Source organism: Oncorhynchus mykiss, chromosome 1, assembly GCF_057628025.1.
Source record: "Oncorhynchus mykiss isolate SJ-2025 chromosome 1, ASM5762802v1, whole genome shotgun sequence".
Classification (NCBI taxonomy): Eukaryota; Metazoa; Chordata; class Actinopteri; order Salmoniformes; family Salmonidae; genus Oncorhynchus; species Oncorhynchus mykiss.
In genome coordinates, this window is record NC_143022.1 from 80,963,215 (window position 1) to 80,989,388 (window position 26,174).

Sequence of the window (26,174 nt, forward strand, 5' to 3'; positions counted from 1 at the left end):
GAGTCTGTAATTAAAACCTTGTGAGGCCAAAACCTTCTGAAGGTTTGGGGAACACTTTAGCCAAACTAATTGGACTAAGATCCTTTTATTTTGATCTATGTACATTTGTGTCCTGTTCAATAGTGCACTGTTGGCCTTGCACTGTTAATACATAGGAGAGGTCCATACCTGGAAGGTCAGATAGAAGTCTTCTTCCACATTGCCCTCATAGCAGAGCAGCTCTCCAAGCCCATGAGCCAAATCCTGAAATAGCAAATACTTTTATTATTTCCTTTCAAATGGACTGTACGTTGCACACAGCGTGACACGGGTCATGTATTACTGTGTGTGCTGCATGAATAAGCATGTTATGTTAGCAAGCTTCTGTTCTAAAGCTAATCAGCTGTTGTATTCAGCAAACCATTCAACACACGTAAAACACATGTAAGCCAGTAAGGGCAGTGGGAAAAATTAAGTTTAACAACAACAAAAAACTATTGGTTAGATAATTGAACAGTGCACCAGGGGTACTGTGATTCCTGAAATGCAGAGTCTGTTAGAGTATTTTTTTAAATATGAAATTATACTTTTGTTACATTGTTTGCTAGCTTCTCATTGACTATACAACTTTGCTAACACTAGCTAGCTAGCTAGCCAGTTTTCTAAAAATGTGTGTTAGCTAGCTAAGTCAGCCATGTTATTAATACAACTCTCATCTGCTGTCGACATCAGGATACGATTTGAGAGCTCTAGTTAGCTCGAAAAATGGTTAGTAGCTTTGGCTACATGCGGACAGTGAATTCAGAAACATTCAATGGCTAGACACACTACAAACAATTTTACCAGGTTCCCATTTAGCAATTGTAATGACAGTCCACCACAACATACCCGAGAGTTTGCTAATTAGCATGGGGTAATCAGTGTTTAAATTTCATTATATACTAAAAACACAGTTTGAGATTTCGCCAGTTGTTCATACGGGGAAATAGGCTTCCCATAAAAATCTTGTCAGATATTGCAATAGTAATCAAGGGGGCTGGGCTTAGCAAAAGGTCAATTGCCTTTGCAGATGGGACTGTACAGCAAAGCAACTTTCAACCGTCTTCTTGAATCAGCCCAGCTGCAAAGCAGTTACATAGGATGAAGGGACAGTCTCTGATCAGTGGTATAGTGGCATGGCTGTGCCTACCTTTCATGCCCCAAAGGGAGCCAGGGCAGGATTACTGTGGCACTGGGAGTATGCCAGGCCAGCCACCCTGCCTCATCAAAGCCACAGTGTTATTAAAACAAAGTTTTTTTAGGACAGACAGGGCAGAGAACAACGCCCCACTCTTATGAAACTATGAACAAAGCCCCAAGAAACTAGGAGGCAAACATCTGGCACAGTTTAACAATTAAAAGCAAATTCTTACACAGAGAAACACCATCTCAGCAATGGGTGTGTACATTTTAGAATAAGAGACCGTAGAGTTATTTTACATTGGAAAAAATGAATGAAAGGTGTAAAATACTGATACATTTTTATGAATTCAGATGAGTTTCAGAGATTGGATCCAGCCCAAAGGAAAACATTTGGGAGTAAAGAAAGAAAAGCTAAACTGTGGTTCCCCCAGCTGGTTAAAAAGGGTATTGTGATCCTCACTGGTCTGATTGACCTACTGTTGAGGATGCCTATCCTTAATGAGTACATTTCTTACTCTAAATGCTGTGCTTCAGATGAACCAATCAGAGAAGACATACCGGCATGACCTGCTGCAGGTCGCCCAGGGTGGCGGTTGCCATGCCGATGGGAGTATTCTGGTCACATGGCACAATGGGTGGAGTCAAGAGCTTCTTGTAACAATAAGGAGGGAAGTGGATATCCAGAGCAATGCTGTTGTACACAGCGAGACCCATGAGCTGGCACAGAGTCAAGGACCAGACATTGATTCACAGACCGATCAGGCCATTTTAGGTGATCAGTGTTCACCAAAGCAGGATCAGTGTCTTATATTAATGAATGTATTAGTGCAACACAATAACACAGGAAACTTAAACATAACGTACAGTACCATACGACTGTGAATGTTTGGGCTGATGCCCAGTAAGCACACAGAGACCAGACTGCACAAAGAATGTTTCTAAATTACACCAAGACAGAGTAAATGACTACATTGTGTTACTGTGTGTGTTCAGACTACGTCAGCCACCGCCCCTACCCCACAAAACCCAGCAGGTGGACAGGACATTTATCCCATTAATTCTCCATCACCTACGCACGCACGAATGCATGCAAACACGTTCCTAGCTGCCTAGTCTCCATATTGCCTCCAAATGAGGAAGCTACTCTGGATGTATTTCAGAGTTAAAGCCCACACAAAGATCACTTTATAATGTGTCAACTGCAGGTAGAGTGGGTGCTTGGATTCAAGAGTACACACACAAACACACATGTATGCAAACTGCACAGACACACACAACACTCTAAGACATGCACACATACACACTTTGTGCACACGCTTTCACACTCACAGAACCATGAGAAATTCAACGGGGTTGCCGTAGTGAAGGAAATACACTGCCACCTACTCTGAAACTCTAATGTCATTGGCTTTCCAAGTACTTCAACGGTTGGAAATCTCACCGTACAATATTAGGCAACACTGAGGGAAGGAGCTTCACACAACGTTATTTTGGGGAATTTGAGGGCAAAGACCTAATACACTAAACAAAAATATAAAATGCAATGTAAAGTGTTGGTCCCATGTTTCATGAGCTGAAATAAAATATCCCAGAAATCTTCTATATGCACAAAAAGCTATTTTCTCTCAAATTCTGTGCACAGATTTGCTTACATCCCTGTTAGTGAGCATTTCTTCTTTGCCAAGATAATCCATTCACATGACAGGTGTGGCATGTCAAGAAGCTGATTAAACAGCATAATCATTACACAGGTGAACCTTGTGCTGGGGACAAAATGCCACTAAAATGTGCAGTTGTCACACAACACAATGCCACAGATGTCTCAAGTTGAGGGAGCATGCAATTGGCATGCTGACTGCAGGAATGTCCACCAGAACTGTTGCCAGATAATTGAATGTTAATTTCTCTACTAAACAAGTATCGGGTGGCCAGTACGTCCAACTGGCCTTACAACCGTAGACCACGTGTAACCACGCCAGCCCAGGACCTCCACATCCAGTTTCTTCACCTGTGGGATCATCTGAGACCAGCCACCTGGACAGCTGATTAAACTATGGGTTTGCACCACCAAAGAATTTCCACACAAACTGTCAGAAACAGTGTCAGGGAAGCTCATCTGCATTCTCGTCATCCTCTCCAGGGTCTGGAGTTTAGCGTCGTAACTGAATTCGGTGGGCAAATGTTCACCTTGGATGGCCACTGGCACGCTGGAGAAGTGTGCTCTTCATGGATGAATCCTGGTTTCAACTGTACCGGGCTGATGGCAGACAGTGTGTGTGGCAAGTGGGCGAGCGGTTTGCTGTTGTCATCGCTGTGAACAGAGTGCCACATGGTGGCGCTGGATTTATGGTATGGGCAGGCAGGCATAAGCTACGCACAACAAACACAATTGCATTTTATTGATGGAAACTTGAATGCACAGAGATACCGTGACGAGATCTTCAATGGGCTTCAGGCCCATTGTCGTGACATTCATCCGCAGCCATCACCTCATGTTACAGCATGATAATGCACAGTCCCATGTCGCAAGGACCTGTACACAATTCCTGGAAGATAAAAATGTCCCAGTTCTTCCATGGCCTGCATACACAGACATGTCACCCATTGAGCAAGTTTGGAATGCTCTGGATCGACGTGTACGACAGCGTGTTCCAGTTCCCGTCAATATCCAGCAACTTCTCACAGCCTCATCAACTCTATGCGAAGGAGATGTCACACTGCATGAGGCAAATGGGGGGTAATGAGAGAGGTAATGCCAAGACAACCGTGTGGCTCAGAGCGGTAATGCCAGTGGTCCCATGTGGCTCAGTTGGTAGAGCATGGCGTTTGCAACAAGGGAACAGTTTGAAAAATAATCTCTTCCTTTGAACCTGTCCCTGTAGTCTCGTTTTGCAAGACGTGTCTCTACCCATCCCATTGCAAGTTAAAGCAATATGCAGGCTCAATTCCAGCACAAGACTACTGCAAAGTGTACAAACTGCAAACAACATGCACAAAGTAGGAACAGCATGCAGTGTGCACTGTCTCTGCACCGTGCAAAGCACAACTCTAACATCATGGAAACACACTTTCAGTGTAAACAAATCTCAGCGGTAAGTGGCTGTGATCCACCATCCGTATCAAAGTCTGTGAGCTATAAGAGGCTTCTTCCTCATCCATCTGGCTTTTATTTGACAGGCTGCCTTTTACTGCCTTGAGCTCTGAGCTCTCGAATAGGAGAGGGATTCAGAGGCCTCAGATGTAGTCTCAGATCTATAACTCTTGGCCTGTTCTGCACGCAGAGACATACAAATGGTATCCATGAGTTCATCTGACTCTGGACAAGTAGAAAAGGGCTTAATTGCCAAAATCTCACACTATCCCTTTAAATCTCCACCCGGAACAGCCAGAAGACAACCCCTTGGAACCTGGTTCCTCTCTAAGTTTCTTCCTATGCTCTTTCCATGACCGCCTGACAGACTGCCAAGACTACGGGAACAGGTTGGCTAATTTAGCACTTAGCTAGCACACAGCCCCGCTAGGCCACTAGCCACAGACTAATGTTTTTATTTTATTTTTTTACCCCTTTTTCTCCCCAATTTCGTGGTATCCAATTGTTGTAGTAGCTACTATCTTGTCTCATTGCTACAACTCCTGGCTCGGGAGAGACGAAGGCTGAATGTCATGCGTCCTCCGATACACAACCCAACCAGCCGTACTGCTTCTTAACACAGCGCGCATCCAACCCGGAAGCCAGCCGCACCAATGTGTCGGAGGCTACACCGTGCACCTGGCAACCTTGGCTAGCGCGCACTGCGCCCGGCCCGCCACAGGAGTCGCTGGTGCGCGATGAGACAAGGAGATCCCTACCGACCAATCCCTCACTAACCCGTGCGACGCTAGGCCAATTGTGCGTCGCCCCACGGACCTCCCAGTCGCGGCCGGTTACGACAGAGCCTGGGCGCGAACCCATGGACTCTGATGGCACAGCTGGCGCTGCAGTACAGCGCCCTTAACCACTGCGCCACCCGGGAGGGTGAAAGTGAAACTGAGGTGAAAGTTAACAAAATATTAAATGGATAGTGAGATTTTTCCACTTATCCATGGGTTCATCTGACTCTGGGTACCATTTGTATGTCTCTGCATCCAGTTTGAAGGAAGTTGCTAACTAGCGTTGGCGCAATTGCTAACTAGTGTTAGCACAATGACTGGAAGTTGCGCTAACACTAGTTAGCAATTGCGCCAACTCTAGTTAGCAACTTCCTTCAAACTGGATGCAGACATACAAATGGTATCCATGAGAAAAAGTGCTTAAATCTCACACTATCCCTTTAAATCTCCACTCGGTAAAGCCACCCCTTGGAGCCTGGTTCCTCTCTAGTTCTTTCTAGGTTCCTGCCTTCTAGGGAGTTTTTTTCTAGCCAATGTGCTTCTGCATCTGCATTGCTTATTCTTTGGGTTTTTAGGCTGGGTATCTGTAAAGCACTTTGTGACAACTGCTGATATAAAAAGGGCTTCATAAAATATATTTAATTGCTTAATTGTAACATCCCACTAGGAGGCAGACGCCCAATAGGCCGGCCAATCACAGCACAGTGGTTTCTGTGTTGGCGCTGCAGTCACTTGTTATCAGTCCTAACAGCACTAACACACCCATGGATTCCACTTCTGTATCGACAGTGTCTTCTTCAGGCACTGCAACCCAGTAGATCAAGTCAAGAGAGGACAATCCTAGGTCAAAGTTTGCAAGTCATGAGTTCTCCATGAGGTCTTTACAGACAAAGGAAGACTACCTACAGATAAAGGATATTGCCCACTCCAGGCTGTTTACAATATAAGTATATGTAATACATATGTTAACTAAAACACAACAGGTTTAACATTCGTAGATAAATAGGAATGTACAGTGGGTTAAGTGAGGACAAGATGTCAGATTAAGTTGGCTTACACTGACATGACATATGAATGTAACAGCATTACTAGGTCAATATGATGATTTGGTGGCCGCTGGCATCCTAATATATAGACAGACCAGCTGTCCAGATCAGCTTTATCTCAGGAGTGTTAGGAATGTTATGTTCAGTGGTTTGAAATGTTACTTTTTCGTATCTCTTACTTATTGAATGCAGGAAACAACCTCATGCTTAACATTATATCATGAAGATTCTGTTATTGTTCATGTCTTGCAAAAGGGGTTTACATAATACAGTGAAAATGTCATCTAAGTCCTATTAAATATAGATAATAAGCATATATTGCAATGGTTAGACTGATTTATAGCATCGCAAATACATTAAGTATCAGTTTCTCCAGTGTGGTTTTCCAGCACTGCCTCATCTGTGTGTGTGGTGCAGATTGCTGCATATCTGAAACCGTTGACACAGTAATTCCTGGGTTAGGAATGAAAGGATACAGTCCCGACCAATTGAAACTCTGAGTAGTTGTCACATTTCCAGCTGCTGAACCAATGACATCGCGAATCTTTCAAGTAGGTGAACATGCCTGAAAAAACAAACAAGTTTGATATATAATCCAGTGTAGGGAGCATAAATGGGACTGGGAAAACCCCTCCACAGGCCTAATGTAACACAAACGTCTGTTCAATGTCTAGTCTAATAATATTATATATAGTAGTATTCTAAAAGTTGACCGAAAACATTCACAGGTGCATTCAACAGTTTCCTTAACCAGATGAAAACTCTGACCTTCAAACATGAAACATTATTGTGCCTAGCATTAACTTTTTGACAAGGAAAAAAAACTTGAGTGTAGATGGGTTGGTTCGCGTTTTTAATGAGCGGGCACAGTTTTCATATAGTCTAGGCAAGCAGCCCGCATCTCTGAAAATGTATCTATGGAAAGAATAACTGGGCTTGGAGGACTGAGAGAAAAGGAGAGACCCAATGACTCCAAAAGCAACAAGCTCACGCCACTGTTTCAAAGTTATTAGGTTTTTATTGGGTATGTGAGAATGGCTTTATGGCTAATATCCTAATTCTGCTGAGATTTAATAAAAGCTGATTTGCTTTCCATTTCTTCCAGTATCTCAAATGAGAGGGAAAAACATTTGATGAATCTTGCATGGGTTTTAAGCAATATATGGATTCTATGTGACAGTTTCTAAATGAGGCCAATATATTCTGTCCTGCATTCCATGTCTCACCATAGTCAATGTGGAAAATCTGTCGAACCAGCAGCAGGAACCACTCCTTGGTGAGGCCGCCCATGTCGAGCCCCGCCTCTCCTACGAAAGTGACCTTGAGCTTTTTCTTCAGGTCTGCTCTCTTCCTGCTCAGCTGGACAAGGCGAGGGAGGGGTGGAGGGGGAGGGGAGGAGGGGAGACACAAACCCTGCGTTTTACGGCCAGGAAGGTTTTCCAAATCAAGCCGTGGTGACAGAACCTCCAGAGCAGAATACCAGATGGGCTTTAGAGGGGGAAGCAATGGGTCCACTAACGGCTCTGTGCTGTAGTGTTATGTGCTTTCTATCACCATTAGAACCAGATAACTTAATAAAGTGTACATTTCTTTATAATATATTTCTTTATAATATATATATATATATATTATATATATATATATATATATATATATATATATATATATATATATATATATATATATATATATATATATATATATATACACACACACACACACACACACACACACACAGTTGAAGTCAGAAGTTTACACCTTAGCCAATTACATTTAAAAACTCAGTTTTTCACAATTCCTGACATTTAATCCTAGTAAAGATTCCATGTCTTAGGTCAGTTAGGATCACCACTTTATTTTAAGAATGTGAAATGTCAGAATAATAGTAGAGAGAATTATTTTTTTCAGCTTTTATTTCTTCCATCACATTCCCAGTGGGTCAGAAGTTTACATACACTCAATTAGTATTTGGTAGCATTGCCTTTAAATTGTTTAACTTGGGTCAAACGTTGCTTCAATATTTCCACATAATTTCTCTTCCTCATGATGCCATCTATTTTGTGAAGTACACCAGTACCTCCTGCAGCAATGCATCCCCACAATATGATGCTGCCACCCTGTGCTTCACGGTTGGGATGGTGTTCTGTGGCTTGCAATCCTCCCCATTTTCCTCCAGACATAACAATGGTAATTATGGCCAAACAGTTCTATTTTTGTTTCATCAGACCAGAGGACATTTCTCCAAAAAGTATGATCTTTGTCCCCATGTGCAGTTGCAAACCGTACTCTGGCTTTTTTTATGGCGGTTTTGGAGCAGTGGCTTCTTCCTTGCCGAGCGGCCTTTCAGGTTATGTCGATATAGGGCTCGTTTTACTGTGGATATAGATACTTTTGTACCTGTTTCCTCCAGCATCTTCACAAGGTCCTTTGCTGTTGTTCTGGGATTGATTTGCACTTTTCGTACCAAAGTACGTTCATCTCTAGGAGACAAAATGAGTCTCCTTCCTGAGCGGTTTGACGAGGTCCTGGATGATTTACAGTCTCTTATGTCTCTCTGGAATGCTACCCTTGCTCGGATTTCATCAACCTTGTTGTCAAGAGACTGGACATTGGCGAGTAGTATGCTCGGGAGCGGTGCGCGATGTGCCCGTCTCCGGAGCCTGACCAGAAGACCGCTTCGTCTGCCCCTTTTACGGCGTCGTTGTTTTGGTTCGCCGGCTGGGATCCGATCCATTATCCTGGGTGGTGGGCAAAACACAGGATCCGCTTTGGGAAAGTCGTATTCCTGGTCGTAATGATGGTGAGTTGACGTTGCTCTTATATCCAGTAGTGCCTGGGGGCAAACTACCTGCCCTCCAGGACACCTACACCACCCGATGTCACAGGAAGGCCATAAAGATCATCAAGGACAACCACCACCCGAGCCACTGCCTGTTCACCCCGCTATCATCCAGAAGGCGAGGTCAGTACAGGTGCATCAAAGCTGGGACCGAGAGACTGAAAAACAGCTTCTATCAAGGCCATCAGACTGTTAAACAGCCACCACTAACATTGAGTGGCTGCTGCCAACACACTGACTCAACTCCAGCCACTTTAATAATAGAACAATTGATGTAAAAATGTATCACTAGCCACTTTAAACAATGCCACTTAATATAATGTTTAAATACCCTACATTACTCATCTCATATGTATATACTGTACTCTATACCATCTACTGCATCTTGCCATCTTTATGTAATACATGTATCACTAGCCACTTTTAACAATGCCACTTTTATATATTTACATACCCTACATTACTCATCTCATACTGTATGTATATACTGTACTCTATATCATCTGCTGCATCTTGCCTATGCCGTTCTGTACATCACTCATTCATATATTTTTCTGTACATTATATATATATATATATATATATATATATATATATATATATATATATATATATATATTTTTTTTTTACCCCCTTTCTCCCCAATGTCATGGTATCCAATTGTTTGTAGTTACTATCTTGTCTCATCGCTACAATATGTACATATTCTTCATCCCTTTACACTTGTGTGAAATTGTTAGGTTAGATTACTCGTTGGTTATTACTGCATTGTCAGAACTAGAAGCACAAGCATTTCGCTACACTCGCATTAACATCTGCTAACCATGTGTTTGTGACAAATAAAATTTGATTTTATTTATTTTTCCCATGATGTCAAGTAAAGAGGCACTTAGTTCGAAGGTAGGCCTTGAAATACATCCACAGGTGCACCTCCAATTGACTCAAATTATGTCAATTAGCCTATCAGAAGCTTCTAAAGCCATGACATCATTTTCTGGAGCTGTTTAAAGACACAGTCAATTTAGGGTATGTAAACTTCTGACCCACTGGAATTGTGATACAGTGAATTATAAGTGAAATAATCGGTCTGTAAAAAATTACTTGTGTCATGCACAAAGTAGATGTCCTAACCGACTTGCCAAATCTATAGTTTGTTAACAAAAAAATGGTGGAGTGGTTGAAAAATAAGTTTTAATGACTTCAACCTAAGTGTATGTAAACTTCCGACTTCAACTGATTATATATATATATATATATATATATATATATATATATATATACACACACACATTTTATATTTATTTACAGAGGACAGTGTTTCAACAACGTGTTAGGAGGTCTTACCTCATCCAATGAGTCACTGAGTAGCTGGGCCCGTCGTACCTTGATGTTGAGGAACAACAGGTTCATGTCCACTCTCTGCCTGCGAGAGACCTTGTTCACCAGGCTTTGCTGGAGAGAGAGAAAAAACACATAACGAAAAGGTTTTAATATGAATGCAGGTCACTGTACATCATATGCATCTCAGTTCATGCACAGCTCAGGGACAACTGTGTTGATAGAGGAAGGTTGACAGAAGATAATAGGCTGTCTCTCACTCTGGCCATGCTTATCATCTGCTGTTCTGAGTCTCTCTGGATGATGGCTTTCTTCACCACCGTTGACAGGATAAATGGGAACTGGCAGAAAGAGAACCTGAGGAGGAGAAGATAGGAAGAAAAAATGCACTTGGGAAGAAGATTATAAAATATGGACCCCCTAGGATTTCCATAAAGAGGAAGAGAGTAGCCCACAGTCTCTGGACTGCTCCACAATCAGTTCCATCTTTAGAAACAGGAATCATTGTGCAATATCCTTCTCTCTCCATAATATGTGTCCCTTGACGGTCACACCATGTGGAGGCGTGATGTGCTCTGTTTTGAGTTTCGGCTCTGACTCACAGAGCTGTTCCACTGAGGGTTGTCACAGCAAGAGAAGAGCTGGGGAAGGCTAACCTTCAGTAGCGCTGCATTAGCACTTTTAGCTGTTCATATGATGTATGGCACACAAGAGGGAGCTGTATCATCAAAAACTTGGAACGGACACACAGGGAGAGGAAAAACATGTGCAGCTTATGAGAAGTATATCTAATGTGCCGTGTGTTCTGCTCTCAGTGCCATGTGCTGTCAATCACTGGCTGATATGGGAAATGGGAAAACGACATGCTGTGGTTTACAATCTTCCCAGCAGGACTTCCTAACTATGTTCAGAATTGGAAGATGTTTAACCAATAAGTTATGGCCTATAAGAAGGGCTAAGAAAATGTCCTGATTAGGAAAAACACTGGACCCTGAATATGGGATCCGAGTGTTGATCCTGTAAACTGGGGACTCACTTGTTGGAGTTGCCGTGGCTCTGCCAGGTGCGGTACTGCTCCATGATGTCGATGTGGTCCAAGGTGATGTTGTAGAAGTCCGTGAAGGACATGATAGGAGGCGTGGATATGCTGTTAGCTGCATCTGGTGGGACAGGGTATACAAGGGCATTAGAGTTTATCTACACATGTCTAAATGACTTTACACCCGAGATAGAATCTAGGTAGAGATTCTATATGCATGAAAAACCACGTCACCCCTCCGGCCCTCCTGACAGCACCTGAACCTACAGCCTCCCTTGAACAATGACACTTTCACTTTGTCTCTGGTATGTGTATCAGGTTTTACAGAACATACTGGATAACACAGGGCACATTTGTAGCACTGTGGGGTTACCCAGAATCCACTGAACAGCTCCAGGGGTACACCGGGTAAAATACCCTGTTCCTGATGTTGTGGACATGACTTACTGAAGAGGGCGAGGACCTTGGTGGCAGCAGGGATCCACCAGGAACACCTGGTCAGAGGGGGCAGTTCATCAGGAGGAGCAGGTAACAGACGAGTGGAGATGAAGTGAAGAAAACGCTCCACCAGCTGCCTGAAACGCCTTGGAGACAGTCTGGGGAGGGGCGAGGAACAGGAAGCACGCACGCGCACACACACACACACACACACACACACACAACATTTAGGTTACCACAGGCCAGAGTGAACGTTAGGTAGTGTCTGGGTGTGACAGCGTGTAGGGAGAGACTGTGTATTGCCTACTCAAACTGGATACAGGCTGGGTGTTAGTCACCTCTATGAAGATCAAATACTTCACTACTCAACCCCTATTCATAACTGCGGGCTGTGTTAGTGTGAAACAAACACATGGTTTATAATAATACATGTTTTATAATCCATGCAGGGGTGAGGCTTTAAGACACACTTTGCAGACTGCACTTACTTTTTAAACCAGTGCACTAGGAAATGGTGGTCAGCCTCGGACAGGCCAGCTATCTGTCTCAGTAGGTGGGCATAGATCACATAGGTACTGGTGCTGGAATACTGAGGGTTCTAGAAAACAAATAATCACATGTCATCTGTTCTAAAAATCCAGAATGTACTGCAAAATTGCCTTGCACCAATACAGAGAAAAGAGAGGCAAGAGAAAGCTTTAAAAGCTGACTATAGTCCAGTCTATTTCATCGGTTTCTATGCACTGAACTTCAGTGAAAACCATAAAACATTCAGCCTCTCCGAAAGAACAGCATCACACAGGAAACCGACATTCCAGCAGTCCAGGATGACCTCACCCAGTCTCCATGGAGAACAAGGAACATGACATCAGGGATCTGGCTGATCAGACGTGTGCTGTGTATCTCCCGGTCGAACAACCACCCACATTCTTTACACAAACGTGTAACAAGAGAATAGGCCTACACTTATATAGAGGAAATTGAACAAAAAACAGAATTGCTATAGCCAATCTTGTTTACAATTGTCCTGCACTGTTAGTTACAGCAAGTACAGACTTACTCAGAGTATTTCAATTAATGACATCATTAGCATTTTCCCTCGACGGACTAGGGTTACTAGATTTTATGTGAGGTGAAACAGGTGAAGTCAAATCAACGACTCTAGTCACACAGCTAGCTCGGGGCACAGAGAGTAGTTGTTGCAGTACTGCTGTGGACTGACTGCCTGACATACGACTGGAGTCAATGGGGTGTATGGAGAGGGAGGAGGCCTAAGGATTCCAGCTGGTCTTGCTTAACCTGGCCACTGTACTGTACAGCTAGGCATTAGACCAAGAAGAACATCCACTGCCACAGCACACTGAAACAAGACATACTGAACCAGCACTACCATCTGATATAAGCATCTAGACATCAGACCAAAACCAATAACTACTGTCTCTCTATGAAAAACAGAGACACTTAGACCACCAAAACAAACAGAGACTCACTGCACTACAGCCAGAACTATCTTCAAAACTGACGTGAGGGCAGAAAGAAGTCCTGCCACTGAATCCAATGAGCCAGAACGGCTGCCTCTGTATCACTTCACATGTGACTGCAGTGGGATATAATACCACAGGGACTAGAGTACCACAGGGGCTAGAGTACCACAGGGGCTAGAGAACCACAGGGGCTAGAGTACTACAGCGGCTAGAGTACTACAGCGGCTAGAGTACTACAGGGGCTAGAATACCACAGGGGCTAGAGTACCACAGAGGCTAGAGTACCACAGGGGCTAGAGTCCCACAGGGGCTAGAGTACCACAGGGGCTAGAATACTACAGAGGCTAGAGTACCACAGGGGCTAGAATACTACAGAGGCTAGAGTACCAAAGGGGCTAGAATACTACAGGGACTAGAGTACCACAGGGGCTAGAGTACCACAGGGACTAGAATACCACAGGGACTACAGTACCACAGGGACTACAGTACCACAGGGACTACAGTACCACAGGGGCTAGAATACCACAGGGGCTAGAATACCACAGGGGCTAGAATACTACAGGGGCTAGAATACCACAGGGGCTAGAATACCACAGGGGCTAGAATACCACAGGGGCTAGAATACCAAAGGGGCTAGAACCAAAGGGGCTAGAATACTACACTGGCTAGAGTACCACAGGGGCTAGAGTACCAACGGGGCTAGAATACCACAGGGGCTAGAATACTACAGGGGCTAGAATACCAAAGGGGCTAGAATACCAAAGGGGCTAGAATACCAAAGGGGCTAGAATACCAAAGGGGCTAGAGTACTACAGGGGCTAGAATACCACAGGGGCTAGAATACCACAGGGGCTAGAATACCAAAGGGGCTAGAATACCACAGGGGATATGGGACCCTAACAGTCCCTTTAAGCCTGTGGCAGTGGTGGTTTGGAAAGCACAAAATAACCCACTTTCCACAGGAAATGACAGGGATTAATGGAAACCAAGAATCTGATGACGGGAGCATTATAGCCATTTATTCCTGTCCTGAAATTAACTGTTTAACAACATGGGGATTTACTGAGCATTTACACCAATCCAAGATTGTTCACAAGGGAATTGAACACAAACGACAAAGCATAAAACATAAAACATTATTTATACCTTATAAAATGAAACTTTTACAAACAAAACGTACTGGTGCATGTACTTAATAAGATGTTATCTTAAGAAGTAAATGTTACCTGAACTAAGATGAAGTATGCCCTCAGGTCATCTTTCGTTCTGGGACTGAAAACACAACACATTGTTTTCAGCAAAAGGAGGAAATCAAAATGTATACCGTCAGCCTAATGAGACATCATATTTCATCCAAACTAGCACATTGTGGCAACAAAAAATGGCAACAAATTTGAAAAGAAATGTTGTGTGTAATTAGATGCCAAACTGTATGAATGTCATTTAGTTCTCATAAGCAATGCTCTATTTATGGTAAATGGTTGCTGCAGTGTAACAACAGGTAGCATAGTAACAGTAAATGGTAGTAGCGGTATAAATTGAAAGCAGCACTCACCCTTTCCACTCTCTTAATAGGCTGTTAATGATTCCCTTCAACACTGATTTCTGGATGTCTTGGGGCTAAAACAACATAAACAAACATGAGTTAACCTCTAAATTGGATGAAATTACCCAAATTCTGCTGGTTTCAGGAAGCACTTTCATGGTAAAAAATCTGAATAGGACTTCATTTGTTTTCTCATATGATATCCTCTTCCATAGAAAGGTCACGTTGGCAGTACTTACTGTGCAGAGTAAAGCATCATAAACTGCATTCAAAAATTTTGAGTTGACTCCAGAATCCTCGATTGTGTTAAATGGGGCGTTAGCTTCTCTCTAAGAAAGGAGGAAAAGGAAAATTGTACATTTCTCATTGTTAAAATGTTTTTATTTCAGGCCTTTTTAACAACAGCTCAAACAACGGGCACTTGCTACAGCCAAACCCTGGGCTTGTCTGCAGTGAGGACATATAGTGTGTGTGTGTGTGTGTGTGTTGAACAATGGCAGTGTGTGTTGAACCATTCTTGCTCGATGCCAACTAAACAAGGTTCGGACCTTATAAGTGCATTTGGAATGTATTCAGACCCTTCCCTTTTTCCACATTTTGTTACGTTACAGCCTTATTCTAAAATGGATTAAAAATGTGTTTTTTTCCACATCAATCTAAACACAATGCCCCATTAGGACAAAGCAAAAACTGGAATGTAGACATTTGTGCCAATATATTAAAAATTAAAAACACCCTTGTTTCCATTGATCATCCTTGAGATGTTTCAACAACTTGATTGGAGTCCATCTGTGGTAAATCCAACTGATTTGAGATGATTTGGAAAGGCACACACCTGTCTATATAAAGGCCTCACAGTTGACAGTGGATGTCAGAGCAAAAACCAAGCCATGAGGTTGAAGGAATTGTCTGTAGAGCTCTGAGACAAGATTGTGTCCAGGCACATATCTAGGGAAGGGTACCAAAACATTTCTGCAGCATTGAAGGTCCCCAAGAACAGAGTGACCTCCATCATTCTTAAATGGAAGAAGTTTGGAACCACCAAGAAAGACTCTTCCTAGAGCTGGCCACTCGGCCAAAGTGAACAATCGGGGGAGAAGGGCCTTGGTCAGGGAGGTGACTAAGAACCCGATAGTGACTCTGACAGAGCTCCAGAGTTCATCTGTGGACATGGAGAACCTTCCAGAAGGACAACCATCTCTCCAGCACTCCACCAATCAGGCCTTTATGGTAGAGTGGCCAGACGGAACACCCTCCTCAGTAAAAGGCACATGACAGCCCGCTTGGAGTTTGCCCTTAAGGCACCTAAAGGACTCTCAGACATGAGAAACAAGATTCTCTGGTCTGAAGAAACCAAGACTGAACTCTTTGGCCTGAATGCCAAGTGTCACGTCTGGAGGAAACCTGGCACCATCCCTACGGTGAAGCATGGTGGTGGTAGCATCATGCTGTGGGGACGTTTTTCAGTGGCAAGGACTGTGAGATCCTCGAAGGAAAGATAAACAGAGATTGAAGGAAAGATAAACAGAGCAAAGTACAGAGATCCTTGATGAAAACCTGCTCCAGAGTGCTAATGGACGTCAGACTGGGGTGAAGGTTCACCTTTCAACAGGACAACGACCCTAAGCACACAGCCAAGACAACGCAGGAGTGACTTCGGGACAAGTCACTGAATGTCCTTGAGTGACTCAGCCAGAGCCCGGACTTGAACCCGATCTAACATCTCTGGAGAGACCTGAAAATAGCTGTGCAGTGATGGTCCCCATCCAACCTGACAGAGCTTGAGAGGATTTGCAGAGAAGAATGGGTGAAGCTCCCAAAATACAGGTGTGCCAAGCTTTTAGCGTCATACCGAAGACGACTCGAGGCTGTAATCGCTGCCAAAGGTGCTTAAATAAAGTACTGAGTAAACAGTCTGACTTCTAATGCAAATATGATATTTCTGGATTTTCTTTTTTTATACATTTGCAAAAAAGCAGTTTTTGTTTTGTCATTATGGGGTATTGTGTGTAGATTGATGAGTTTGAAAATAATATATTTTGGAATAAGGCTGTAACGTAATGAACTTTTGGAAGAAGTCAAGGTCAGTACTTTCGAGTGCAGCTTTTCTCTTGGTTTATGTACCGTTGATTTCCTCATGAATAACACATTCCAGAACACATGCTCTGCATGCTTTCCTTAAGAGAATTCACAATGGAGAAAGAGGTGCTGCAAATAACAATCATTTAATACGAGGAACTAAACCAAAGGGTGTGGAATATTCTAAAATTGATAAGGTATGTTTGGGGAAAGCATAACTCACAACATAATAACAAAATGCCTGCATGAGCCATTTCAAGAGCCATTACCTTGAAGGCAGCATTGATCTCTAGAAAGGAGTCAAAGGTGGTTAGGTAGAAATCCCTCACATCCCTCCAGTCCCCTGAGGTTGTGGCTCGCTCCATGTCTTCCCTGCAACACAGTGGAAGGAATCCATCAATAAATCATTGTCATAGTGAATCATAGCCCAGTGAGCAAAAACTGGTTGAATCAACGTTGTTTCCACGTCAATTCAACAAAAAAAATGTAATGTGTTGATGTTGAATCAAAGTGGAAAACTGATTGGATTTGCAAACAGTCAATGATTTTCACCCAACTTTTAACCTAAATCCAATGACATGATGTTATTTCATGTTGAATTTACCTTAGTTGACAACTCTACCAAATTGAAATCAAAACAAGACGTTGAAATGACGTCTGTGCCCAGTGGGAAGTTGTGACGATCATAAAGGTATGCTACTCACTGTTAAAAGGTCAAATGGAGGTCATGGAGAGAGGTGGTGTTACTCACTGGAACTCTTTGATGGTCTTAGTGCGGAGGGGGATGACAGGTTCAGAGGGGAACGGGGCCTTCACCTCGGGGGGAAGTGTGTCGATGGAGATCCTCTGTTTCTGCCTCACATCACTGCAAATAGGAGGTAGCTCCCTCCCTGGGAAATTACAAGACCCACATAGTTAGTTCCCTTTACACAGAGTATGATACACATGACTATTGTGTTGTGTGGCAGATATGTACATATATTTGTTACTGCTTGCAAAGACTGCTAGCTTCCACAATGGACATGATTCACAAGGCTTTGATTGCGAGATCCTTAGATTGCGACTTGCTCAGACTGGCTTCACTAACAACACTAATTAAACTCGACCCAATCAGTCTGTAATCACATAGTACATTCACTGCATGACCTTAGTTAACCAAAGCCAACTTTCCGTTAAGTATGGACACATTATTGCCTCTACCAATCTTTTTCAGGACCTAACAGGCCAGGACAACAGTGTATACCGACTAATGACAGCATTCTCACAAGAAGACACAATGAAGTTGTTAAACTATTTCTGCTGGCTGTTGCCAGGTCATAACAATTGACGACGTCCATCATTACCTCAGATAGCTGACCCATCTCATCTCACCCTATTCATGTTGCCCATGCTTTTGTTTTCCTATCAAAACCCTTTTATGCATAGAAATCTCATTTGAAGATCAGAGGAAGAAAATCTTAAACTTCTGCCAAATATCATGTGTTAATTTACATTGGTAACAGAGTTTCAATTTCAGTGAGGTTACAAATATCAAGTGATGGAACATATTGATTTGCATAAATGGCAGAGCAATCATATAGTTTGTGCATAACAATAAATCAGGCAAGGAATCTAAACAACTACATTTGAAATGACAAACGCTTGGAAATGCTTTCCTGCTGCATGGTTCCTCTCCACCAACATGTATACCCCATGAAAACAAGCCTTCATATGGCTTTCATTTGACAGAGATGTTCGCATAATTATTTTGGCATCAGTAGCAGCAGCGACTAAATGGATTTAGTGTGCACTGCAGGCCTGACAACTGTTCTTTAATATACTGTCATTTTGTTCATTTAACTAAATAAACAATGTCTCCATTGCCGTACAGTGGTGAGTGACATATCATTGTATCCAGTGGAGAGACCAGCTTCTGTGTGAATATAGGGAAGCCCATCAGGAATCAGGTTGGAAAGAGGAGAGATTATTGTAGGATCCGCGAGGGCAACGTTTCTCCAGTGTCTTTGTAGACCACCACAGTGTGTGAATCTGCCCAGTGTTGTTAACTCACCATGTCGTCCACCTGGTAGACACTGGTTTGTGCCCACGCTGAACCGGCCTCCCGTCTCCCTCCGCTGGTTAAGGGAGGAGATGAACGTGCTGAGGGAGGGAAAGGGCTGTTTCGCACCACGCCCCAAATCCTGTCACAAGAAGATTACATCATTATGGGAGGAAAACTGAACTGAAAACAATGTACAATTATGTATGTATGCCGGTGTGTTCTTGTGTGTTCTTGTAGTGGGCTCAGAGTTCAAAGGGCCTTTGAGTCTTACACTTTAACAGCTATGGAGTCATGGAACTCCTGCTACAGTTTGTGCTGTTGGGAAACGTTTCATATAGGAGTTAGAGGTTAACTTTGCTCAAGAATGACTTTGTGATGGTGACAGGCGTGCTCAAGTTCAAGCCCTCCTCTCCCTTGTGTGCTCTTGACTTAAAGGCCCAATGCAGCCATTTTTATTTTAATATGAAATTATTTCTGGGTAACGTGGTACCTTACTGTAATATTGTTCCATTAAAATGGTCAAAAATAGCTTTTTTTTTTTTTTTTAGCAAAAAACACTTTTTCAAGCAATCAGTTTTCTAGGACTGTTTGGGAGTAGTCTGAGTGAGGGGCCTAAGGGAGTGAAAAGTATCTGTTATTGGTAGAGAAAACTCTTTGTTATTGGTCTATTAACTTTCTATTAAACCTGCTGATTAGAAGATCCAGTGTAAATTGTATTTTAAACCTGCAAATATCAGGAATTTACACTGATAAAAAAGTCACACTTTTACAGTGTTAGTGTCATCAGCAGTTGTACAATATGATACAATCACAGGAAAAAAACATTTTGACTGCACTGTGCCTTAAAGTCTGATTTGCCCCCATTTTCTTGATAATTGAATGAGCTCTGTTGCTATTAAACTTCCCTCTTGTCATTAGACTATGTTTGTTAATCAAGTGAAGTTATTTTCCTTCAGTTTGTGTATTTATTTAGGTTGATTACTGTGTGTGTTCTTGTTTGTTGCTGCTTCTCAGAGCTCCAATTGGACACGCAGACATGTGAATGTACACACACCTATGAATGTGATATAGCCACCGTGTTGGCTAAATGATTGATTTCAACCAGTTGTGCACCACTGCTCATTATGGCTATGTTATAGCCCAGGAAGTGGCACAAGGTATTTCTACCTGGCTCTGCCAGTGTTCTGTACACAACAGTTGGCAACATTATTTATCCTAACAACTGCTACTACCGCTACCGTTATTTTGTGAATAGAAAAATAATAATTGCACTTTATCCTTTGCCAGAGGAAACCCTATTAGGCCCACACATTAGACTCATGAGTCAACATGAATCATAGGGATAGAATACCATATCATATAATTGGCATTTATTTCATTCAGTTAAGTGGTCCACGTGATTTTTCCACCCAAGGTGAATCCGACAACCAGTTTAGAAAATATATATGATGTCAATTTCCTATTTCTTGCTGCTGCTCTCACCAATGCCTACAGCCAACTGTTCTGGTAGCCCAGACAGCAAGGAGGGTGGGAGGTAGGAACTGAGTGCAGTGGACAGATTGAGAGAGAGAGAGGAGGGCCAACTAAAAGCATATGCACAGCAGCAGGTCCTGACACCTTAAAACTCTCCACCGAACGAAGAGGAGGGGGAGAAAACACATGTCTTACAGATGACATGGAGAGAGGGAGAGAGAGAGGGAAGGGAACTTCTCAAGTCCAGACAATCCTAATGAGATCACTGAGATTAGAATTACACCCATAAAAATCTTCCTTGATTATGCCATTAGCACTCCACATGGAGTTACTCTGATACAGACAGTAATATTGTCTCCAATGTCTCATATTGTAAAAACTATTGTTTAGCACAATTTCAAAAACATTTTCAGTTTGTGCTAATCAAACTGACATCTATAAAAATAAAATGTAAAAACCTGCACCTCAGTGGAATATGGTAGATGCTTAATTTCAGAGGGATAAAAGATATCTCCTCCCCCGTATCCCGTTGTCTAATTCGATCCAATGGATTCTATTCAACTAATTCAACATTCGTGTGTACAAAAGGGCAGATCAAACAAACTCTTCATCCGAGACACAGACAGGAACAATATCTCCAAACAGCACACTCCATTAACATACAGAAAGAGACTGCCACACAGAGATACACCTAGTGTGTATTATCTCTCCATCTCTCATATTAAAACGCTCTCAAAGAAGTATGCATTTACATTTGTACATTCTAGTAATTTAGCAGACACTCTTATCCAGAGCGACTTACAGTACCTAGTGTTAAGACCATTGTTTTTGTACTGGTCCCCCATGTGAATCAAAGTGTCATGCTCTACCAACTGAGCTACACTGGACACACTCTTAAAGAAAAAAAACGAACAGTACGCGCATGCACACCACACAAACATTAGACACACACAAACCTTTCAGTTGATTTTAGAGTTGTAGTTTACCCATTGCTCATAATAAGGACACATCTTCTAACAACATCAATAACCAGAAATGCCTATAACGTCTGGGTTATACTTTCCATGCGTTCGAATAACTGCTTAGTTTGTTTACATTTTATTAGTGTTGCTTTTAGTGTGCCTTTGGTATTTAAAAAAAAAAAACAGTTAAACATTTCCTTTCCCAAGCGGACTCAGAGGATCTAATAATGTTTTTGTTTACGGAGGGAAAAATAGGAATAATGTGTTATTTATGGTGAGGCGAGACACACAAGGCAGTTGCTGTGTTCAGCATTATGTGTAATGATACACAGGGCCAGGCTGGAGTGTGTGTGTGTGTGTGTGTGTGTGTGTGTGTGTGTGTGTGTGTGTGTGTGTGTGTGTGTGTGTGTGTGTGTGTGTGTGTGTGTGTGTGTGTGTGAGAGAGAGAGAGAGAGAGAGAGACAGATATAACAGCATTACGACATTTCCAGATATTAGGCCTACATTAATCTGAAAATGATGATGTGACACAATAACACATATTGTATCATGGGCGAAGTGATTCTTGGTGTGGCTCCTCTCCTCTGAATTACAGAATTGTTCTTTATATTACAACCCTAACTTCTGGATAAAAACATCACACTCCTCTTTCCTCTTCTCCTCCCTCCCCCTCCCTCCTCGACCACTCCTGTCCTTCTATTCTGTTATTCATGGCTGTGCCAAAATGCAGCACTTTATGAGAGAATAACCGTCTGTGTCTGTGGAAAAGTCTGCCTCACTCCTAAATCTCTTCCCATGTTGCTCTTCCAGGACGTTTACTATCTAGATCACTACAATGATGCTACCGTGTAATGAGTGTGTTGGTGGGAATGTGTGTGTGTGTGTGTGTGGGTGAGAGAGAGGGAGAGCATTATGACATTTCCAGACATTATGCCTACATTAGTATGAAAAATGATGGGTTCCATATTGGATAGTTAAAGGGGAAATCCGCAGTCAAAACAATAACAAAGCGGTCCCACCCGCCTCTGTACGGTAAAAAGTTGAGGGATTGGCCTGGAGAAATCTAACCACTCTTAAATTCACAAAGCTTTTGATGTAAGGACTGACCATCCAAGATACAAAAATTATAGTTAAGCATTTGTTTGTTTACATTTAAAATGTTTACAAACATTGGATTCAAACAAGCTTATATTTTGGGTTATGTTGGGGTATGACAGTTGAACTAAGCTCATGAGGAATTTACAAGTTATATTCCTCAAGAATCAATTAATTTATAAGTCCAAAAACGGATGTAGCAACTGCGGATTGCCCCTTTAATTTAAAAAAACTCTTCCAATGTACCTCTTTTGAGGGGGACTGTTGGGGAACAAATGTCAATGCTTTTTCCAATGACAAATATCCTGGTTCATCAAACTGTGTGGATTATTGGTATAGGTCCTATTCTGATACTTTAAGTCCTTGAGTCCACTTACTTTGTGAATTAAATCACTAAGCATCTTGTTCCACAGGAGAATTAAGCAATAATGCCTGAGGAGGTGTAGTATATGGCCCATATACCACGGCTAAGGGCTGTTCTTTTTCACGACGCAACGCGGAGTGCCTGGACACAGCCCTTAGCCGTGGTATAGTGGCCATATATCACAACCCCCAAGATGCCTTATTACTATTATAAACTGGTTACCAACATAATTAGAGAAGTAAAAATACATGTTTTGTCATACCCCTGGTATACGCTGTCAGCCAATCAGCATTCAGGGCTTGAACCACCCAGTTTATAATGCCATTTATAGTAGGGATGCTGACAATAACAAATTATAATAGTAGCCCATACTGCAAAATAAATACTTCACATTGTTTGACTGGGCCAGTTCAGTAATGTCTTTAGGTTGTAGTTGAATAAAGGAAATATTGTGTAAGAAAAAACATTACAGAAAAGAGCTCAAATAATTAACTATATTTTACAGCAACAAGTTGTAAGCATTTTCTGATTGAATGTAAACAATTTTGCACTTACCATAGTTGGTGACGTATGGCATATTGGAGGGAGCTTTTCCCTTTCCACCTCCGATTGCGCACAATTCTCTTCATTCATTACAGAGTGAGCTTCTTCTTTTTTAAAATAGAAAGTTATTTATTGCACTACAATGAGTCTACGGAGACGTTTACGCGTTACTTCGCTGTCGAAGAATATGCATAATATTGCAGCTCTCTATTAAAGGATATCGCCCACTATATTGTCAGGTTCAGGAGATTCATAATGGTCCACCGTCGTCACAGTTTCTCCGGCAGGTGGGCTCATGCGCAACCTGTCACTAACAAACTGTTGCTGCACGCAAATTCCAGAATTTTAGATGACAAGAACACAAGTATTATTTATAAGAACTACGGTACCGTTATCCTTTTTGTAGTTAACTGTTACTTTCAATAATCATATGTTCCTCTTACGGCGCGGTTTTTGGCATCCCTTTGGAAGGCAGCACCGCTGTAAACTGGCGCCATGTTGTTAGAAGGCGGTGCATGGAAACGAGCTTGGAAACGGAGGCAGTCTCCAAGATGAGACATCCTGCGTCATCGGGGCAATTTAACTAACATCCATAATTAGAGAAATAACCTAGATATTTGCTCCCTAAAAGTCATACCCTATTAATGGGATATTTAATTCGTGGCTCTCTGGGAAGTCCTGAATATGCCAGTTTCGCAGCAGTTTGCAGAACTCCCCTACCCAGCTAACAACAAACGTTTCCACAACTTTAGTAAAACTGTTCCCTTAAGAGTCTCATTAGGTCATCAACTAATGTTTTCATAGGAATGTTCCTGTGACGTGCAATGATTGTTTCCAAGAGACCATTCCCTTAAAATAGAACTTACCCAGAACGTGGTTACCAAGTTCTCAGATATTAAGATATTGTTGAAGACACGTTTCATGGGAACGTGCCAAGAACATTCATTTTTTCCAGTTTTCTGTGGGTTAGGAGAACATTCCATCAACAGCCCACCAAACATTCACAGAACATGGTTACCATGTTCTCAGAATATAATATATCAATGTTCTAGGCAAGTTTCATGGTAACGTTGCAAGAACATTTGTGTTTCCAGTTTTCTGTGGGTTAGGAGAACATACCATCAACATCACACTAATCTTTGTTACCCAGAAGTAAAATTCTCATGAAAGTTGTCACTTCCTGTTTACACTGGAATCTGTCCACAAGAGATTAACATCACACTCAACATACACAGAACATGGTTGCCAAGTTCTTAATATATAAGATATTGATGTTCTAGACACTTTCATGGGAATGTTGCAGGAACATTTCTGTGTATCAGTTGTCAGGACTTTGCCTGATGGTCCCAAAGAAACATTCTCCCCCACACCTGGGATTTGAACTCACAACCTCTTTGTTCACGGTTAGGGTTGCAAAGCTACCAATCATTTACCAAGTTACTGGAATCGTCAGTAATTAACAGAAAATCTATGGCAATCTATCATAATTTTGGTAATTTATACTTGAATAACTTTTTAAAATTGTATTCCTATATAGTATTCATGTATTCAGTATTCATGCGAAATGCTTGTATGAGGTGATGGTGGCTGATGAAGGGCACGACAATGGGCTTCAGGATCTCGTCACGGTATCTCTGTGCATTCAAATTGCTATAGATAAAATGCAATTGTGTTCGTTGTGCGTAGCTTATGCCTGCCCATACCATAACCCCACCGCCACCATGGGACACACTGTTCACAACATTGACATCAGCAAACCGCTCACCCACACAACATCATTCTGCCATCTGCCCGGTACATTTGAAATCGACATGAATCCATGAAGAGCACACTTCTCCAGTGCCAGTGGTTTATCGAAAGTGAACATTTACCCACTGAAGTCGGTTACGACACCGAACTGCAGTCAGGCCAATACTCTGGCGAGGACGACGAGCACCCAGATGAGTTTCCCTGAGACGGTTTCTGACAGCTTGTGCATACATTCTTCAGTTATTAGCTGTCTGGGTGGCTGGTCTCAGACGATCCGGATCTTGCAGGTGAAGATGGATGTGGAGGTCTTGTGCTGGTGTGTTTACACGTGGTCTGCAGTTGTGAGGCCGCTTGGACGCTCCCACCAAATTCTCTAAAATTATGTTGAAGGCAGCTTATGGTAGAGAAAGTAACATTTAATTATTTGGCAACAGCTCTGGTGGACACTCCTGCAGTTAGCATGCCAATTGCACCCTCCCTCAAAACTTGAGACATCTGTGACATTGTGTTGTGACAAAACTACATTTTAGAGTGGCCTTTTATAGTCCCCACTACAAGGTGCACATGTGTAATGATCACGCTATTTAATCAGCTTCTTGATATGCCACACCTGTCAGGTGGATGGATTATCTTGGCAAAGGAGAAATCCTCACTAACAGGGATGTAAACAAATTTGAGATAAATCAGCTTTTTGTGCGCATGGAACATTTCTGGGATCTTTTATTTCAGCTCATGAAACATGGGATCAACACTTTACATGTTGGGTTTATATTTTGTTCAGTGTATGTTAATGTCATTATTTGGCAACAGTTACCACACACCATTATAACAGCAAAATCCTTAATTCTGTAACTAAACACACCTATATTGATTAGGCTACCAGTCTACTGTCATATTCTACAGCAGGGGTGTCAAATTCATTTTTCCCCGGGGTCACATTTGGTCTTAGCCCATTGGCGCCCTGCAAATGTGTTGTAATGTTATATGTTTGACATCCCTGTTCCAGAGAAAGATCTATCTATCTATCTATCAATCTACACTATACAGTATATACAAAAGCAAATTAGTAGATTCGTTAATTTCACTGCCATGCAAACTCCATAGACA

The 26,174-nt window shown here is 42.2% G+C and overlaps 1 protein-coding gene across 1 annotated transcript in view; it reads right to left on the bottom strand.

Annotated features, from left to right (window-relative positions):
- Positions 1 to 23,859, bottom strand: part of LOC110529991 (putative E3 ubiquitin-protein ligase HECTD2) — a 42,822-nt gene extending 18,963 nt beyond the window's left edge. The window contains exons 1-16 of the mRNA XM_021612720.3: positions 23,331 to 23,859; positions 18,891 to 19,020; positions 17,592 to 17,730; positions 17,110 to 17,212; positions 15,001 to 15,090; positions 14,771 to 14,835; positions 14,442 to 14,487; positions 12,220 to 12,329; positions 11,741 to 11,889; positions 11,291 to 11,414; positions 10,515 to 10,611; positions 10,261 to 10,368; positions 7,304 to 7,436; positions 6,554 to 6,642; positions 1,720 to 1,878; positions 169 to 243 (exon numbers count right to left, since the gene is read on the bottom strand). Coding sequence (XP_021468395.1) covers positions 169 to 243; positions 1,720 to 1,878; positions 6,554 to 6,642; positions 7,304 to 7,436; positions 10,261 to 10,368; positions 10,515 to 10,611; positions 11,291 to 11,414; positions 11,741 to 11,889; positions 12,220 to 12,329; positions 14,442 to 14,487; positions 14,771 to 14,835; positions 15,001 to 15,090; positions 17,110 to 17,212; positions 17,592 to 17,730; positions 18,891 to 19,020; positions 23,331 to 23,408 — 1,695 coding nt within the window. The 5' untranslated portion in view covers positions 23,409 to 23,859. The remainder of the gene's footprint in view (positions 1 to 168; positions 244 to 1,719; positions 1,879 to 6,553; positions 6,643 to 7,303; positions 7,437 to 10,260; positions 10,369 to 10,514; positions 10,612 to 11,290; positions 11,415 to 11,740; positions 11,890 to 12,219; positions 12,330 to 14,441; positions 14,488 to 14,770; positions 14,836 to 15,000; positions 15,091 to 17,109; positions 17,213 to 17,591; positions 17,731 to 18,890; positions 19,021 to 23,330) is intronic.
- Positions 23,860 to 26,174: the final 2,315 nt, after the last annotated feature.